Here is a 19,312-nt window from a genome sequence, read left to right on the forward strand (position 1 = left end):
GACTATGGCTTTTGTTTCCTGGGAGTTTTTTTGATTACTGCTTCTACTTCATTAATTGTTATTGGCCTTTTCAGGTTTTCTGAGTCTTCCTGATTCAGTTTTGGGAGATTGTATTTTTCTAGGAATTTGCCCATTTCCTCCACATTGTCCAGGTTGTTGACATATATTGAAATCATATCAAGCATCTTCTCAAATCACAATAGAATGAAATTAGAAATCAACTATAGAAAAACAGTCAAAAACATTTGTCATAGTATTTTCTTACAATCCTTTGTATTTCTGTAGTGTCAGTTGTTACTTCTCCACTTTCATTTCTGATTTTATTTATTTGGGTCATCCCTTTTTCTTGACGAGTCTGGCTAACAGTTCATCAATCTTGTTTATCTTTTCAAAGAACAAGCTCTCGGTTTCATTGATCTTTTTTATTTTTAGTCTCTATTATATCATTTATTTCTACTCTAATCTTCATTATTTCCTTCCTTCTAATCACTTGGGGCTTTTCTTATTGTTGTTTCTAATATTTTAAGTTGTAGGGTTAAAAAGTTTATTAATAATTTTTCTTATTTTTTTTTGTGGTAGGCCTGTAGTGCCTTTCAGGACTGCTTTTGCTGTGCCCCAGAGATTCGAGGTTGTTGTGTGTTTACTTTCATTTATTTCCAGGAATTTTTTTTCCTTCTTTCTTGATCTTATTGGTAACCCATTCATTGGTTAATAACATGCTATTTAGTCTCCATGTGTTTGAATGTTTTTTAGTGTTTTTACTGTAGTTGATTTCTAATTTCATTTCATTGTGATCTGAGAAGATGCTTGATATAATTTCAATCTTCTTAAACTTGTAGAGACTTGTTTTATGTCCTAACATGTGGTCTATCTTTGTGAATGACCCATGTACACTTGAGAAGAATGTATATTGTGCAGCTTTGGGGTGAAATGTTCTACAAATGTCAATTAAATCCATCTGATCCAGTGTGTTATCTAGAGTCACTGTTTCCTTGTTAATTTTTGTCTAGAAGATCTATCCAGTGAAGTCAGCAGCATGTTAAAGTCCCCTACTATGACTGTTTGGCTGTCAATCTCTTCATTAAAGTCCTCTAGAAGTATTTTTTGTTTTGTTTTGTTTTGAATATAATTAGTTGCCCCTATATTGGGTGCATATACACTGAGTGGCCAGATTATTACGATCTCTAAATGCATAATAATCTGGCCACTCAGTGTGTGTGTGTGTGTATGTATGTATGTATATATTAGAGGCCTGGAGCATGAATTCATGCATGGATGGGGTCTGGCCAGCCTGGCCAGGGGGAGGGGACATGGGTGGTTAGCTGGCCTACCTGCTGGTCGAACTCCTGGTTGAGGGGACAATTTGCATATTAGCCTTTTATTATATAGAATATACACTGAGTGGCCAGATTATTATGTGTTCAGAGATCATAATAATCTGGCTACTCAGTGTATGTTTACCTGGGTTATACTCTCTTGTTGAATTGATCCCTTTAATATTATGTAGTGACCTTCATTGTGTCTTGTGATGGCCTTTATTTTGAAGTCTATTTTGTCAGATATGAGTATTACTACCCCAGCTTTTTTATGTTTCCATTTGCATGGAAAATTTTTTCCCATCCTTTTGCTCTCATCCTGTGTGAGTCTTTTGTTCTAAGTGGGTCTCTTGTAGACAGCATATAGTTGGGTCATGATTTTGTATCCATTCAGCTACCTTTTGTCTTTTGATTGGAGCATTTAACCCATTTACGTTTAAGGTTATTATTGATAGGTACTTATTTATTGCCATTTTAATTCTGTATACCTATGTTTCTCTCTATATTTCTTCTTCTCATTATCGCAGACCCCTTAGCATTTCTTTCAGTGCTGGTTTGGTGGTGATAAACTCATTCAGCTATCTTTTTGTCTGGGAACCTCTTTATTTCACCATCTATTTTGAATGATACCTTGCTGGATATAGTACTCTTGATTTCAGGTCCTTTCTTTTCATTACCTTGAATACTTCATGCCATTCCTTCTGGCCTGTAGAGTTTCTGATGAGAATTCAGCTGACAGCCTTATGGGAGCTCCTTTGTACGTTACAAATTGCTTTTCTCTTGCTGTCTTTAAGATTCTTTGTCTTTAATTTTTGGCATTTTAATTATGATGTGTCTGGGCGTGAGCTTGTTTGGGTTCTTCCTGCTTGGTACTCTCTGTGCCTCCTGGACTTGTGTGACTGTTTCCTTCACTTGGTTAGAGAAGTTTTCTGCCATTATTTCTTCAAACCTGTTCTGTATTCCCTGCTCACTTTCTTCTCCTTCTGGCACTCCTATTATGTGAATATTGTTTTTATTCATGTTGTCCAGGGGTGGGCAAACTTTTTGACTCGAGGGCCACAATGGGTTCTTAAACTGGACTGGAGGGCCGGAACAAAAGCATGGATGGAGTGTTTGTGTGAACTAATATAAATTCAAAGTAAACATCATTACATAAAAGGGTACGGTCTTTTTTTTTTAATTTCAATAGTTTTATTCATTTCAAACATTTTAACAAGAAGAATGTAAACACTAATTATTATAATTTGAAACTTCAAAAAATGGAGGAATCATAGCACAATAACATACCTTATATTGAAGATGGCAAAGGCAAAATAAAATTGCCTAACAAAGGAAAGGTACAAAAGCCTTTCAAATTAAACTTAAATATAATAAAATAATTTAAAACTAAAACAAATAGAAAAGAACAAAATGTGTAAACAGTAAAGTAAACATTTTCTTTAGTGCAACTTCCAAATTATGCCCGGGACGTAGATGTAGATGGCAATGTAGACTGGGTTGAAAGGTTTTTGGTCTTTAAAACATCAAATTCAGTGGGAACAGTGTTGTTGGTGTCCTTTTTAGCTAATACTCTGATACTGTGCTCTCCAGGGGCGTGTCTCCCTACATCACCACGATAACGTGTCTACGCATTCCCAGGGTGATGTCGGGGGACGCGTCCGCAGGCATTACAAGGAGCCTCTGGAAGATTGAGAGGTTGTTCCTTCTACTGAATGGGCGGATATAAATCCGCCCACTCAGAAGAAGGAGCTGCGGCCATGTTTCCCGACATTGCCATGTTAACACTGCTGCTGGTGAAGGAGCGGAGGGGAGAGCAAGAGAACCCTCCGCTCTTTCGGCTCCGCGGGCCAGATAGACCAGCCGAACGGGCCAGATCCGGCCCGCGGGCCGTAGTTTGCCCACGGCTGATGTTGTCCCACAGCTCCCTTAAGCTGTCTTCCTGTTTTTTAATTGTTATTTCTCTTTGGTTCTCTGATTGAGTGATATTTTTCTGCCCTATCTTCTAATTCACTGATCCAGTTCTTAGCTTCCCTTAATCTGCTGTGTATTCCTTCCAATGTGTTCTTTATTAGCGCTATGTCATTCTTTATTTGTTAATGGTCTTTTTTCATATTTACTATATCTTTTCTCATGCTGTAGAGCTTCTTTGCCATCATTATGCTGAACTCCATATCAGATACATTTCTTATCTCCATTTTGTTTACCTCTTCTTCTGGAGAATTCTCTTATTCTTTTATTTTGGGATTGTTTTTTGTCTCCCCATTTTGTCTGACTGTTTGGATTTGTATCTGTGTATTAGGTAGATCTGCAATAACCCAATATCTAGTGCAGGACAATGACAGATGCTGTTTCTGACTACCCCTGAGTACCCTGTTTGGAGCTGTCACCAATCCACCTCTTATGGCTCCCTCTGCTGGGGCTGGTTGCCTTTGGAAAGGACCAAGATGTGCACCAGGGTTTGCTTTTCCTAGCCCAGGGCCAGAAGGAGATCAGAGACTCAAAGCGTCCAGAGATCTGCCTCTGCCTGCAGTCCAATTTACACTCAGTTTTGATTAGACTCAGACTATCAACCACTCGGTGGGGCAAGAGGACTTCCAACAGGGTGGGGCAACTGCCTTCCCTTCAAGCAAAAGCACCTGGATATCAAAGGTCCTAGAGAAAGATGTCCTCTGTGGGCAGCTGTATTACACTGAAAAGTGACTGGGATCAGAGCCTGGAGAATTGGAGCTAAGTTCCAGGTCTGCTACTTACTGAGTGCCCTGAAGCAAGCTAAGTTTTTAATATCCTGGGACTAATGAGAAGTTCAGGGGTAACTCTAGAGTAAATGTTAGGCAAAATTGCAAGATGGTAATGTTGGAGATGGAGGTCAGGTACTTATACTAGTATATGCTTAGGAGCTTGTATTTCATATCTCTAATGCAGTCTTTCTTAACCTTGGTACTATTGACATTTTGGATTGAATAGTGTGTGTGTGTGTGTGTGTGTAGGTGTGTGTGTGTGTGTGTGTGTGTGTGTGTGTGTAGGTGTATCCTGTACATTTTAGGATGTTGAGCAACATCCCTGGTCTCTGCCCACTAAATACCAATAGCACTGTCCCAGTTACAGCAAATAAAAATTTCTACAAACATTACCAGATATTGCATGGGGTTGGGGTGGCGGGAATCATACTGGTTGAGAACCTTTGCATTAATGCAGAGCCATTGAACCTAGGGTTAGTAGTTGGCTTGTTTGTTTTAAGGAAATCGCTTTTCTGATAATGAACTGTGCTTATTGTTACAAATTCTCATACTCTAGTAAATTCTAAAAATAAAGTTTAAAAAGTCATTTAAAACCTCACCAGGCAGAAATAACTGGTTTTTTAGTATTTGATGAATATTTTCTCAGCATGCTAGAGGATTTAAGGTACTCTTAAAGATTTAAGATCTTGACCTTGTTCTTGAAGTTATAATCTGTTAGCCTCTCACTAGTTGGCTACAGAGAATTGGGTAGTGGCAAGACTTTTTTGTTTGTTGGCTCTGTGCACTGGCCCCCAACTCATTATTTTTTGTGTGTGGTATACTTCTTATAGGTACCACATTTAGGCTAAGTAAACTGGTTTGGTAGGAAAGCATTAGTAATTCATGTTCTTCATGTAGGTTTTACAAACTAGTTAGTAGTTATTATTAAGGTTCTATTATATATCAGATGTGAATCGCTGTATCTGAATACTCAAAGGCCTCTAGAAGCTAGCAAATGGTACCACTACTTTATAGATAAGGAAATTAGTACTCAGGAGGTTAAGTGAATTTCTTAAAGTCACCCAGAGAGTAGGTAGAAGAGTCTGATCCCTGCCCAAGTCTGTCTGATTCCAGAGCTAGGGGATCTTTTCTATACATTACTGCTGCTGCATTCATTAACTTTTAGCAGCAAGCACATGTCAGTCCTTTATGTAAAAGGCGATTAGGTTGCTGAATATTGGACAGATAACTTTGGATGGATGCACACACCCCTGACTAGATTTACTTCAGTCACTCGGCAAATAGAGTAATGGTGGACATGTGAAAATCACACAGGGAGTAGCACTGAAATATGTTTATTGGGGAACATTGTTCTTAGGTGTCACCCCTTCTCCTCCCAGCAGAAGGCAGCATGTATTCATCCATAAGCAATAGAATCATAAAATTGCATAGTTATCTTTAAAAAAATGTTTGCTAAATTCTTAATATTTGAAATATTCACAAAAGCTCATTACTTTTCAGATTGGAAAAAAAGATAAATGGTCATAAAAAACAGTTTATGCTTATTAATAACATGAAAATTTCAGCAAGAAACTAATTTAAGAAAATGTTATCCAACAATTAATAGTATTTCTTGTCCTAGCAAATAATGTTTATAAATTAGCTTTAAAAACAGTATTCTAATGATTGTATTTTTCTTCAGAATAGAAATTTATTGAAAAATATTGTAATAATTTCTCTGAATCAAATGAAATAGTAAATCCAAATTGCATGGGGCTAATCTATACTAATAAAAGGGTAATATGCTAATTAGACCGGACGTCCTTCTGGACAAAGTCATGGTGGCAGGGCTGAGGAAGAGGCAGTTAGGGGCAATCAGGCCAGGAGGGGAGGGCACTTGGGGGTGATCAGGCTGGCGGGGGGGGGGGGGCGCAGTTGGGGGCGAGCAGGCCGGCAGGGGGGGCCAGTTCGGGGCAAGCAGGCCAGCACGGGGGGCAGTTGGGGGCGAGCAGGGCGGTGGCGGGGGGCAGTTGGTGGTGAGCAGGGCAGCAGGCAGAGTGGTTAGGGGCAATCAGGCAGGCAGGCAGGTGAGCTGTTAGGAGCCAGTGGTCCCGGATTGCGAGAGGAATCCCAGATTGGAGAGGGTACAGGCCGGGCTGAAGGACACCCCCCTCCCCCGTGCAAAAATTTTGTGCACCGGGCCACTAGTAAATAATAATAAGCTTCAAAGGATTCTCGAAAGAGTAAATAAGAAGTTGCAAAACCATAAGATACTATTTTTTATTTCATAATTATAATATTGTTTTACCTGAACTAACTTCTGGTTTATTGAGTGATAAGAGAATTGGATAAAGCCATTTTGTTCTAACTCAGATATTTTTTCCTACAAACAGAAACACTGTCAGTTGTTGCTGTGGAACTAGAACTAAGGGACTTCTTGAATGTCCTTCCAGAAGATGGCACTGCAGCATTTTTCTTGCCATATCTTCTTTATTGCAGCCGAAAGAAATCATTGACTTGAAGGTATCATTTGGAAATCAGCATAATAGCATGTGAGACTGAATTTAAAAAAATTGAATGCCAACTAAAAATATAAAGGATTTTCATATTGAATATGTGCATATATTGCAAATGCTTTCATGTTGCTTACCTTACCATGGTATTTCATAATTTATTACCTGAATTCATTTAGATTCCACCTAGAAACTAAAAACTACAAGGTAAAAGAATTTTCTCAAAGAAGCCATATATTTTTAGAAGTAGAGATTGACTTTTATTTCAAAGAATGTCAATTTACTGTTATCAGAAATATGGCAATCGTTTTTATCCCAGGACCACAAAGAACCATTTTGCAAATATGTGTGAAAGAATGTCACTCCATGAGGTCCAAAATTCAGTCTCCTTGATTTTTCCAGTTTTTCTATTGGGTCCCTTTTTAAAACAATTTTCTTTTAGAAAGATGTTAATATTTCCCCTCAGTAAAATATTTCAAACTTTATTATTTTGTTACTTTTAAAACCCACTGCTGCCTTTCTCTCTCAATCACACGAAGTATAATTTTACAAAGTAACTTTCTTGACTGGCTGTTACCATGATATGCTGAATACATGATTTTCAGCCAAAACCTCATTTTCATTTTTCATTGAGGTGTACCCTTGCTCTTTTAGCTAGAGTGTATGTGAAAATAAAGGAATATATAATTGTATTCACAACTGTGTCATCTTTTTTAACTCATCTCAAACAATTTTGAGTCCAAGTTCAGCTCATTGATAGTGTGCTTTGACTGCTTAAGGCTGGGCATAGTGCTACTCACCAGGCATCTGCCACAACCACATTTTGAAAGTTTTCTGAGGATTTAATATATACAATTCTTAACTTGGTCTTTTTTCAGTTCCAGATTCAATATCCTTTTGACATTTCTTTAAGGGTTCATTTTCTATTTTATTTTAAACTAGAGGCCTGGTGCACAAAATTCGTGCATTGGGGGGGTCTCCCACAGCCCAGCCTGCACCCTCTCCAATCTGAGACCGCTCGGTGGGATCAGGCCTAAATGGGCAGTCGGACATCCCTCTCACAATCCAGGACTGCTGGCTCCCAACTGCTCGCCTGCCTGATTACCCCTAACCGCTTCTGCCTGCCAGCCTGATCACCCCCTAATTACTCCCCTGCCAGCCTGATCGACGCCTAACTGCTCCCCTGCTGGCCCGATTGCCCTTAACTGCCCTCCCCTGCCGACCTGGTCACCCCTAACTGCCCTCCCTGCTGGCCTGGTCACCCCCAACTGCCCTCCCCTGCAGGCCTGGTCGCTCCCAACTGCCCTCCCCTGCTGGCCATCTTGTGGTGGCCATCCTGTGTCCACATGGGGCAGCCATCTTTGACCAAAAGGGGGTGGCCATCTTGTGTGTTGGAGTGATGGTCAATTTACATATTACCTCTTTATTATATAGGATACTCATTTAATTTTTACTTTTAATTTAATTTTTATTTTATTATTTATTTATTACTTTATATTTTATTTTAAATTATACTTCCCTGTACCCCTATGTCTACTGGTTCCTTAGGGATGTCAGCAGCACATTAGAGGGATTGATGGGGAATCCAAAGATTGGAAACATATTAATGAATCTTAATAGTAATCCTTTGAGGACTATCCAAGGACAATATCTGGTCATAGATTTTTTTTTTTAAATACAGCTTTATATAGCCCCAGTGATGGTGACACAAATGGCCTATATGAATCAATTAAAGTACCTAGTGTGTTAGAGTAGGCCATGTATAATAGTCTGTTGAGCTTTTCATGTGAAACAGTGTAATACAGTTTTCCCGCAAATGCACAGAAGTGTATGTTTTCAGTCTTCTTTTAATGTTTATAGACATTCCTAAGTAAACATTCTATTCAACACTTTCACATACATTATAATGAATTGGTGGTGGTTGTTTTTTCTTTTCACTTAACACCAATTTATTTCTTTCAGCCAGACTTGGTCTCTATAGAAAAAGAAATGTTAAGACCATTATTAAAAATAGTATATATCATATGATTAAAAAATGTACATGGTATTTTAATTATATTCTAATTTTTTAATTAGTTATTTTGTTTAATTATTCTAGATTTATTTATATTTTTCTGCTTGCTCTATGTTTAAAAACACGTCTTTCATTCCAGTACTGCTTTGTTTGAAGAAAAATTACTTCCCTCCCTCTTCACCTCCCCCAAGATCCTTATCTATACTAATAAAAGCCTATGTTAAACCAAGATGGCGGCATAGGTAAGTACCTAAACTGCTGCCTCGCACAACAATTTCAAAACTACAACTAAAAGACAGAACGGACACCATCCAGAACCACAGGAAAGCTGGCTGAGTGAAAATTCTACAACTAGAAGGAAAGAGGAAAACTCACAGAGAATTGGAGGTACGGCAAAGGGTCTTTGTGCACGCAGAGAGGAAGGGTGGCTGAGAGCCTGGCTGACTTTCTCTGGTGGAAAGGGGAAGGAAGCCCCCAACCGCACTGAACCCTAGTTCTGACTGCACTGAACCCCAGTCCCGGGCGAAACACCGTGGACCCAGGCTCATACAGGGGGAGTCTGGACTGTCAGGTAGAGAGAAAGGCACCCGGAGACTCGGAGACCCAGGGGAGACCCGGGGGAGCCCCGGCCGGCAGGGTTCTGGAGGTGCGCGCACCAGTGTGCACAAAGGCTGCGGAGGTTGCCACAGCCTTTCCCTAGCAGAAGGGAGTCCGAAGCTCCTGACTGCTCTGAACCCCAATTCTGACTGCACTGAACCCCAGTTCCAGGCAAGCCCCTGGGACCCGCGCTCTTACGGGGGGGGGAATCTGGACTCTGGGGCGGAGACTCGGGAGCCGGGGAAGGCAGAGGTCTGCAGGCGCGCACGCACGCAAGGGCAAGGCTGACTGGAAGCCAAGACTGTCTGCTCCACCCTGAGACTCCACCCCATCCAAGCTGAGCACAGAGGCTATTGCAATTTGGCAAGTCTAATCCTATAAGGCTGTCTCCAGCACCGAACTTCTCCCAGCGTAGACACAGCTGATCCTTACAGCCACCTGGCCTGGAGGTCAATTCCTCCCAGTGATACCAACAACAAACAAGACTTAACTACAACAAGGCTGTACACACAGTCCACAAAGGGGTGCACCAAGAGTGTCCACCTCAGGTTAACTGGGGAGGCCGACCCACTGAGCTATATAGGAAACCTAGCACACAAAGCTACCCTACCAACTCAGGGAAGCAGTGAAAATGCGGCGTCAAAGAAACAGATCACAAACGAAAGAAATGGAGAAAAACAAACGACTGGATATAGAATTCAAAACCACGGTTATAAGGCTTTTCAAGAATATCCTAGAAAAGGCCAATAAATATAATGAGACCCTCGAAGATATGAAAAAGGACCAACTAGAAATTAAACATACACTGACTGAAATAAAAAATATTATACAGAGACCCAACAACAGACTAGAGGAACACAAGAATCAAGTCAAAGAATTGAAATACAAAGAAGCAAAAAACACTCAACCGAAAAAGCAAAAAGAAAAAAAAATCCAAAAAGTTGAAGATAGTGTAAGAAGACTCTGGGACAACTTCAAGCGTACCAACATCAGAATTATGGGGGTGCCAGAAGAAGAGAGAGAGCAAGATACTGAAAACCTATTGGAAGAAATAATGACCGAAAACTTCCCCCACCTGGTGAAAGAAATAGACTTACAAGTCCAGGAAGTGCACAGAACCCCAAACAAAAGGAATCCAAAGAGGACCACACCAAGACATATCATAATTAAAATGCCAAGAGCAAAAGACAAAGAGAGAATATTAAAAGCAGCAAGAGAAAAACAGTTAATTACCTACAAGGGAGCACCCATACGATTGTCAGCTGATTTCTCAACAGAAACTATGCAGGCCAGACGGGAGTGGCAAGAAATATTCAAAGTGATGAATAGCAAGAACCTACAACCAAGATTACTCTACCCAGCAAAGCTATCATTCAGAATTGAAGGGCAGATAAAGAGCTTCACAGATAAGAAAAAGCTAAAGGAGTTCATCACCACCAAACCAGTATTATATGAAATGCTGAAAGGTATTCTTAAAGAAGAAGAAGAAGAAGAAGAAGAAGAAGAAGAAGAAGAAGAAAAAAGTAAAGATAAAAATTATGAACAACAAATACATATCTATCAACAAGTGAACCTAAAAATCAAGTGAATTAAAAACCTGAGGAACAGAATAATCTGGTGAATATAATAGAATCAGGGGCATAGAAAGGGAGTGGACTGATAATTCTCAGGGGGAAAGGGGTATGGGGGGGTTCAGGAAGAGACTGGACAAAAATCATATACCCATGGATGAGGACAGTGCGGGGGAGGTAAGGGCAGAAGGTGGGGTGGGAACTGGGTGGAGGGGAGCTATGGGGGGAAAAAGGAGAAACAATTGTAATAATCTGAATAAAGATTTATTTTTAAAAAAAAAGCCTATGTGGTCATCATGCCCTCACACTGTAACAGTCCATCACCAGGAGGTTGCGTACGCAGTGGGCGTGTATGGGTGGGCTGTGACTTGACTCTGCGTGCGCGGCACGGAGTTGGGTCCTGCGGCACATGGCGACGCCAGGGGTCCCAGTGGCTCTGCGTGGGGGCAGGTCCTATTGGCCCTGCATGGAGCTGCAGGGGTGGGTCCTGGTGGCTCTGCACGGCGACGCCAGGGGCAGTCCCGCCAGCTCCATGTGGCAATGCTGGGGGTGAGACCCCCGGCTCCGGCCTACCTCTTTGGGGCAATCCATCAAAGGAGCCCTGGATGGGTGGGCAGGACCTACCTCTTTGGGGAGATGGATTGTGGGGTTCCCACACTGTGAGAGGTCACAGGCCAGGCTGGGGAACCGCCCCCCCACCACCCGAGTGCACGAATTTTGTGCACCAGGCCTACAGTTAATTATAAAGGGAAAATAGTAACTTTACAGTGGATAAACCTGGCTGATACTACCTTAATTAAAAACTTAAACATAACCCAATAAGGGGACAAATCAACATCTTCTGCTTCTTGACATGTGTACTGAGAGAAACAATATCACTTCTGTGAGAGACCGGCCAGGAAATGCCTAATCTGAATCTAATCATGAGGAAACATTAGGCAAACCTAAAATGAAGAACATACTATAAAGGGACAGCCTTGCATTCTTTAAAAATGTCCCAGTTGCAAAAGAGAAAGACTGGGGGACCTGTTTCAGACAGGGTAACTGAGGACATGCTAGCTGGATGTGACACATGAGCAGGGTTTTCATTTTCTAGGAAGAATGTGAGTAGAACAGTGGGGCAATTAGAAAAGGGTATGTAGTTTAGGATCACTTTTAAGTTCCTGATTTTGATATGTGTGCTGTGTTTATGTGTGGGAATATCATTGTTTTGAGGAACATGAGTATATCCTATATAATAAAAGCCTAATATGCAAATCGACCAAATGGTAGAATGACCGGTTGCTATGACATGCACTGACCACCAGGGGGCAGATGCTCAATGCAGGATCTGCCCCCAGCCTGCAGGCCCCAGGCCAGCCAAGGTGGGTCCATCAGGGGCCCCCCGATCACCCCGCCGGTCTCCCCACAGATCGGCCCTGATCGCTGGCCAGGTCTAGGGACCCTACCTATGTATGAATTTCTTGCACTGGGCCTCTAGTATATTTATAATGTATATATAATGTGGATATGGGGAGAGACGGGGAGCTAGGAGAGAGAATAAAAGAGCAGATGTGGTTGTGCAAAAGAGCAACATTTTGTGGAAAATTGTAATATCTAGATAACTGGGTGAAGGGTGTATGGGAGATATATATATATAGATATATATATATATATATATATATATATCTATATCTATATCTATATATATATATATATATATATATCTATATATATATATATATATCTCCACTCTTTCAGTTTTTCTGTAAGTCTGACATTATGTCCAAATGAGTTTTTAAAATTTCTTTTCATTAAGTTAATATTGGGTTAGATATTTACCAAGCAGAGTATTATACTGGATTTGGCTACTTAATAGAAACCAGAGGCCTGGTGCATGAAATTCATACATGGGGGCGAGGGGGGAATCCCCTCAGCCCAGCCTGCCCCCTCTCCAATCCGTGACCACTGGCTCCTAACTGCTCACCTGCCTGCCTGCCTGATCGCCCCTAACTGCCCCCCTGCCAGCCTGGTTGCCCCCAACTGCCCCCCACCGCCGGCCTGGTCACCCCATCTGTCCCCCTGGCTGGCCTGGTCGCCACTCGTTGCCCCTCCTCCCCACCAGCCTGGTCTCCCCCAACTGCCTCCCCTGCCGGCCTGGTCACCCCACGCAGCCCGCTAATCAGTCATTTGGTCGGCCCTCACTAACCCCCCTGCAGGCCTGGTCACCCCACACAGCTGCTGCTCAGTCATTTGGTCGTCTCTCACTAATCCCCCTGTTGGCCTGGTCGCCCCACGCAGCCTGCTTGTTCAGTCGTTTGGTCATCCCTCACTAACCCCCCTGCCGCCCTGCCAGCCTGGTCGCTCCACGCAGCCTGTTCGGTCATTCATTTGGTTGTTTCAATTGCGATGGTTGCTTAGGCTTTTATATATATATAGATACAGACTATACAGTCCCGGCCTATAAGGAACTTAAAGCTAAGCAAACTTTTTTTCTAGAGGCTACTCCAAAATGTCACAGTATAAAAAAAAGTACCCTTTTTATATTTGTCATAGGAAGTCTTTATTATGCTTCCTCTGGTAGAGAAAATGAAGCATTACGTTAAGTATGACAGGCCATCCATAATTTTTTTCTAAAATTTTTTTGGGGGGTGGGTAGGAAATTGTGTTTCTCCTGGTGCATAATACTGAAAGATTTCAAGCTAACCCCACTGCTCTCTGTGTGTCATGGTAGGAAGAAACTTATCTGAGATTCAGAATTAATGTAAGTTGCCCAAAGCTTTATTAAACTTTTATTTAAAGATAATTCAGACTGATAATGTGGCTCCCCACTTTTCTGTATATAGTTTAAACTGTCTTTTTTATTCATTACTCCTTCTTTCAGTCCCATAAAATATCTTTCTCTTTGTAAATGCCCAATTTCTCTAAATTTTTTTCCAACATGTGTTTTTTCCTTCACATTTTTCATTTGTTCTACAATTTTCTCTATGGCCTTTTTTTTTTTTTTTAACTTCCCTACTTTATTTATTTTTATTGATTTTTAGAGAGAGAGATGAAGAGAGAGAAACATTGATGTGAGAGTGGAACATCAGTAGTCTGCCTTTTGCATGCCCTCCACCGAGGATCAAGCCCACAACCCCAGACATGTGCCCTGATGGAATCAAACCAGCAAGCTTTTGGTGCACAGGATGATGCCCAACCAACTGAGACACACCAGCCAGGGCTTCTCTATGGCTTTTTAAAAAAATATGTATTTTTATTGATTTCAGAGAGGAAGGGGGAGGGAGAGAGAGATAGAAACATCAATGATGAGAGAGAATCATTGACCGGCTGCTTCCTGTACACCCCCTACTGGGGATCGAGCCTGCCCCTGACCGGAATCGAACCTGGGGCCCTTCAGTCCGCAGACCGATGCTCTATCCATGGAGCCAAACTGGCTAGGGCATCTCTATGGCTTTTTAAGATAATCTCCCCTTCCTTAACCAAGCAAGCAGTCGTCTCTCTCTTCTCCTCTAGACTCATTATGCAGGGAAACCTTCTCCTTGTCTGTGTGGGGTTGTTTATAGCAGCATCCTCTATGTGCCAGCAGTTTGCACGCGTGGATTTCCTACCTAACTGTTCTCTTGCCCTTGGTTATTTTTTCTGAATAAGAACCATCCTTTTGTATGGTAAGTGTGTATGCTAATGTTCTTTAGAGTCTCAAGTTTTCTTTTTCTCTTTGATCCTTCACCCTGCTCATCAGTTGCTGGCATGAAGCCTGGAGGTTTGTTTGCCTGTGTGAGTCTTGGGTGTTCTGGTGCTCAGTATGCTCTTTGTGATCAAAATTTTGCATGGAAGCAGTTTTTTATGGTGCAAGGTGTTTATGTAAGACCCAGTAGAAATTAAATCTTTTCATTTGCACTGATGGTTGGTCTTTCAGTGATTTTTAATTTTTGAAATATGTTTACTTCTATATTTTCTTTCATTTATATGTTCCCTTTATGCCTATATTTAGGAAACACAAGGAGTTGTTTTCTCTACATAATTTCCCCCTGTAGGGTTTGCCTTTGCCAGTTCCAACAATTTGAACCCAGAAGACCCAGAAAAGAGCAGACCCCGCAGCCACAAAGCAGGAATTTTACTTTTTATATAACACATTGTGTTAGTGTTTATCCACAAAAGAGCTGTTTGTTTTCCTGTGAGTGGATGCTTGTGCGTCTATGGGGGAAGGGAGTGTTACTGCTGGAGTGAGGGAGTGGGAAATTTATATTCTGTTTTCTCCTAGGATCTTTGCTGTGATCTGCATGTTTCTCTCACCCCCACCTCCCCTACCACCCAAAATTGTTATATATTGAAAACCTAATGTCCAAGATGATGGTTTTAGGAGGTAGGTATTTGGGAATTGATTAGGTCATGAGAGTGGGGCCCTTGTGAATGGGATTTGTAGACTCCAGAGAGCTAGTTTGACCTTTCTGCCATGTGAGGATATAGCAAGAAGTCTGCAACCCGAAAAAGGACCCTCACCTGATCATGCTGACACCCTGACCCCAGACTAATAGCCTTCAGAACTATGAAAATAAATTTCTGTTCTTTGTAAGCTACCCAGTTTTATATTTTGTTATAGCAGCCAAATGGACTAAGACAGTCTTTCACAAACAATAATCAAGAACTCCCCCCCACACACACCTGGGCAGTGTGGTTCAGTGGTTGAGCATCAACCTATGAACCAGGAGGTCATGGTTCAGTTCCAAGTCAGGGCCCGTGCCTAGATTTCTGGCTAGATCCCCAGTAGGTGGTGTGCAGGAGGCAACCAATCAATGATTCTCTCTCATTATTGATGTTTCTATCTGTCCTATCTGAAATCAATAAAAATATATTAAAAAGTTATTTTTTTAAAAAGAACACACCCCACCCTCCAGAACCAAGAAAGACACTGTTCTGCCTGATTGCATAGTTCGATTATATTGATTATTTGGGAATTTTTTGGGGGAGGGAGGAATGTTTGTGTACCAGGTACCACCTAGGAAAAAAAGCTAGTTTTAAGAAAGAAATTAAATGTGTGATCCATGATCAGTTTCTTTATAGATGATATAACTGCTCACTTATATCCATTTTAAGTATAATTACACTACATCTAATTGGTGTCATTTGGACTAGCTTAAGGAGTAGTGGTGCTGTTTTCAAAAAAGCAGTATCTCATACCATTTAGCAATAAAAAAAAAATCCTGTTCAAAGGTAGAGGAGGAAGAAAGAACAGCAAATTCACAAATGCTTTCTATCAGGGGACGTATTTTGGCAAAGTAGTGCATCTTAATTATATTTGTGGGTATATGACTTCTGGGATCACTAATATGATATTCACCTTTATTTGGTAGAACGGTGTAAGTAGTTTCCATTCCGGCATGGATGTGGTCAGTCACATGGCAGTGGAGTAACCAGATTCCAGGTGTTCTTGGGACCATTTCTAGGGTTTGGTATGTCCCAGGGAAAATGTCAAAGACATCAGAACTATAAATGCCCCTGTGCTTAATTAGAAAAATGACAACATTTATATGAAATATATTATCTGTGAGAATTCATTCAAATGTTTCATTGGCCAGCTCAGATATTAGACAGAAGGATTTAAAAAAAAAAAAAGCCCTGTATATTTCTGTGTTTCATACAAACAGTGGGATATGTGGTCCTTGGGTTCTTGCTAAAGCCTTGGCACTATGGCCTTCAGGTAGATGTGGAGGAAAGAGGTCTGTTACCTCTTACACTTAGACAATGTTTTGCTTTTTGTTGGAACACTGTGTTACACAAGGGAAAATTCCTACCCTCTCTGCTAACACTTCTATTCAAATGCCCTACCCAGGAATATATGAGCAGAACTCCATGAAAGTCCAGCAAAAACTGCAAATCCCAGGAGGAGTCCCAGATGTAACAAAGACTGGTAATGGCAATTGAAACTGCCATGTGCCACACTCTTAGAAAATAGTTATCTCTTCAAACTTTCAGTTTTCCATAAGTCTCCCTGAGGAAATATTTTCTTCATTTGTATTAAAACATTGTCAAATTGAGCAAGAATAATGACCATGGCTGGCTCTTACCTTGTATCGGAAGCTGTGGCCATGGAAATGCACGGAGTGCAAGTCTATCTCATTGCCCATTCCCATTAGGTACCAGTTGACTTCATCTCCCGCATGCATTGTGAGGCCTTGCAGGTTCCCAAACATTCTCCCATTAATAGCTGGGGAAGCACATGATTTTTATGTTACCTTTCAGGATATTTTAAACCAAGAGCTATTTCATAGAAAATATGATTGTGAGGTCAATGAATGGGATCTTTTCTGAGGTACTAGAAGTTATTTCACGACAGATGAGGGAAATGAGTACTTTAAGGTCAATAATGTCACATTGCTATCTAGTCACTTAGCATCAAAAGCCTTAAGCCTGATTTGAGTTTATTTAAAAAGGAATGAGACTTTGGAATAGGAGAGAAGTAAATAGATGATTTTGCTTTGAACAGAATACTACCTCACTTACAATGTGAGACAGATGTGTTTCATTTAAAAATGAATAGCCTCCAAAATAATTGCATTTGAAAGGAAAGGGTTTTAGAATAATGTATCATACCATGCATTTTATTGCTTTCTATGAATTCATCATTGTCTTTGTTTACTTTCTCAGGGTGATCAGAGTATGTTTTGATGTTGTCATCTAAGTACCAAGATTCATTCTCATCAAAAACTAAAAACAGAAGTGAAAATTCCAGTTTCTTTATAGGATTGTATACTTTCAGGTAATGTCTCCGACAAACAATCAGTGGACCAATTAATCCACTATAGAGATCCTGAAAAGAGCAAAAACTTCAGTCATCATTGTGATATAGGTCAGGATTTGTTTATTAATCCTCACCTGAGGATATTTTTTCCATTGATTTTTAGAGGAAGTGGAAGGGAGGAAGGGAGGAGGAGAAAGAGAAAGAAACATCAATTTGAAGAGACACATTGATTGGTTGCCTCCTGCACATACCTCACTGGAGCTGGGGAATGAACCTGCAACCCAGTTACATGCCTTTGGGAATTGAACCTGAGAGCCTTTAGTGCATGGGGCTGGCACTCTAATTACTGAGAAACAGCAGCCAGAGCTAGGTCAGGATATCAGAGTGCTGGAGGGGAACCTTATTGCCCATGACCTGAGGAATTTTGGAAGGACTGATTTAGGTAGTAAACGTTGCCCAGTGTGGTACAGTCAAGGCAGCAACTTTCTACTTGAAGCTGTTAAATTGGAACAATGGTGAGTTACAGGTAGGTGGTGTGGGTGCAGAGGCCAAATATTGACTTAGCTAATGAGCAGCAATTTAAAGAACCCCAAATGAACAATGTTGGTTTGCCTATTCCATAACCAGGGGTCCTCAAACTTTTTAAACAGGGGGCTAGTTTACTGTCCCTCAGACCATTGGAGGGCCGGACTATAGTTTAAAAAAAAAACTATGAACAAATTCCTATGCACACTGCGGGCCCGGGACGAGTCGGCTGCTAAGCAGGACAGGCAGCGGCACCGTCGGGCTGGATAAATGTCCTCGGTGGGCCGCATGTGGCCCGTGGGCCGTAGTTTGAGGACCCCTGCTAGTAAGCCAACCACTATGCCAGTCACTGAAATTCCAGAGATGAATCATATAAAGCCCCTGCCCTGTAGGTACTCAGTCTAGCCAGGGAAATAGAGGAGCAGAAGAAGGAACCTCTTGCTGTGATGGAGGTATGTACAGTGCTAATGAATACAGAGGAGGAAGACCTCAGTTGACTTGGGCCTACTTGGCTGGGCATTAGTAGTGGCAGATTAGTTCCTGAAGGACCTTTGTGTTGTATCATGATCAGGAATTTTAGATTTTGTCTTGTGGGACATAGGTGGCCACTGAAACATTAAACATGGAATGGCAGTGTATTTGCATTTTAGCCCAGTCATCCTGATGGTGGAGTGAAGGAATGCTTGGAGGAGGGAGAGACTGGAGACTAGGAAGCCATTGCATTGTGGGGGCAAATTACAAGGACCTGATCTATGGCGATGGAGAAAAGGAATGGACTGAGGCCTATGTAGGTGAATTCCTTGGAGGAGCAAAGAGGGTGCATTCGATACTTTATATCCAGGGTTCTAGCTTGAACAACTGAGTAGATTGGGTGCTTAGGTGCTATCTAGTACAACAGGAAATACAGGAGGAGGTGGAGGAAGATCTTGATTTCCATTTTAGAGTTGCTGAGTTTCCAGTGCCTATGGGACATGCTGATGGAGATGTTCAGTCGACAGGTGTATAGACAAATCTGAAACTCAGGAGAAAGATTGGGACTAGAGATTTAATTCTACAAAAGAATTTGAGGACCTGATCTGATTTGTCATTGTTGAGTGTTTTGTTGGCTTTGGAATATTTAGTCAAATGGCAGTATTAGTTGTGCTGTGATTGGTGAGGTCAGCATTTTAAACCATGTAATAATAGAGCTCTGAAATCACGGACTTCAGTTCTTTGTGTTTATGTATTCTGAAGTGAAAGGGAAATAAAAAATTATTGATTAATATTTAAATCTGTGTTACCCACAATCAGCAGTCATAGATGTATCCTTAAACACAAACAAAAAGAAACTGAAGTGAA

The 19,312-nt window shown here is 41.2% G+C and overlaps 2 protein-coding genes across 27 annotated transcripts in view; one reads left to right on the forward strand and one right to left on the reverse strand.

The window, feature by feature from the left end:
* The window catches only part of HPS3 (HPS3 biogenesis of lysosomal organelles complex 2 subunit 1), a 124,239-nt gene that overhangs the window by 65,079 nt on the left and 39,848 nt on the right, over positions 1-19,312 (forward strand). For 9 of the 12 annotated variants that reach the window (XR_013960025.1, XR_013960026.1, XR_013960027.1 and 6 more), the window contains one exon: positions 6,427-7,238. Coding sequence is in view for 8 of the 12 variants with exons in the window: in XM_080657662.1 (XP_080513788.1) it covers positions 6,427-6,554 (128 nt within the window). In the remaining 4 variants the exon portion in view is untranslated. Of the gene's footprint in view, positions 1-4,678; positions 4,719-6,426; positions 7,239-19,312 lie in introns of those variants that run through there. The other 3 variants (XR_013960024.1, XM_080657665.1, XM_080657664.1) reach the window with 2 other exon arrangements.
* CP (ceruloplasmin) overlaps positions 1-19,312 on the reverse strand; it is an 86,637-nt gene that overhangs the window by 11,948 nt on the left and 55,377 nt on the right. For 5 of the 15 annotated variants that reach the window (XM_080657639.1, XM_080657640.1, XM_080657632.1 and 2 more), the window contains 4 exons: positions 17,302-17,518; positions 16,776-16,915; positions 16,049-16,211; positions 8,053-8,521 (listed from right to left, as the gene is read on the reverse strand). In XM_080657639.1, the coding sequence (XP_080513765.1) occupies positions 8,505-8,521; positions 16,049-16,211; positions 16,776-16,915; positions 17,302-17,518 (537 nt within the window). In that variant the 3' untranslated portion in view covers positions 8,053-8,504. Of the gene's footprint in view, positions 1-8,052; positions 8,522-13,678; positions 16,212-16,775; positions 16,916-17,301; positions 17,519-19,312 lie in introns of those variants that run through there. The other 10 variants (XR_013960021.1, XR_013960022.1, XR_013960023.1 and 7 more) reach the window with 6 other exon arrangements.

The sequence above is a fragment of the Plecotus auritus genome, assembly GCF_963455305.1.
Source record: "Plecotus auritus genome assembly, chromosome: 2".
Taxonomy (NCBI): Eukaryota; Metazoa; Chordata; class Mammalia; order Chiroptera; family Vespertilionidae; genus Plecotus; species Plecotus auritus.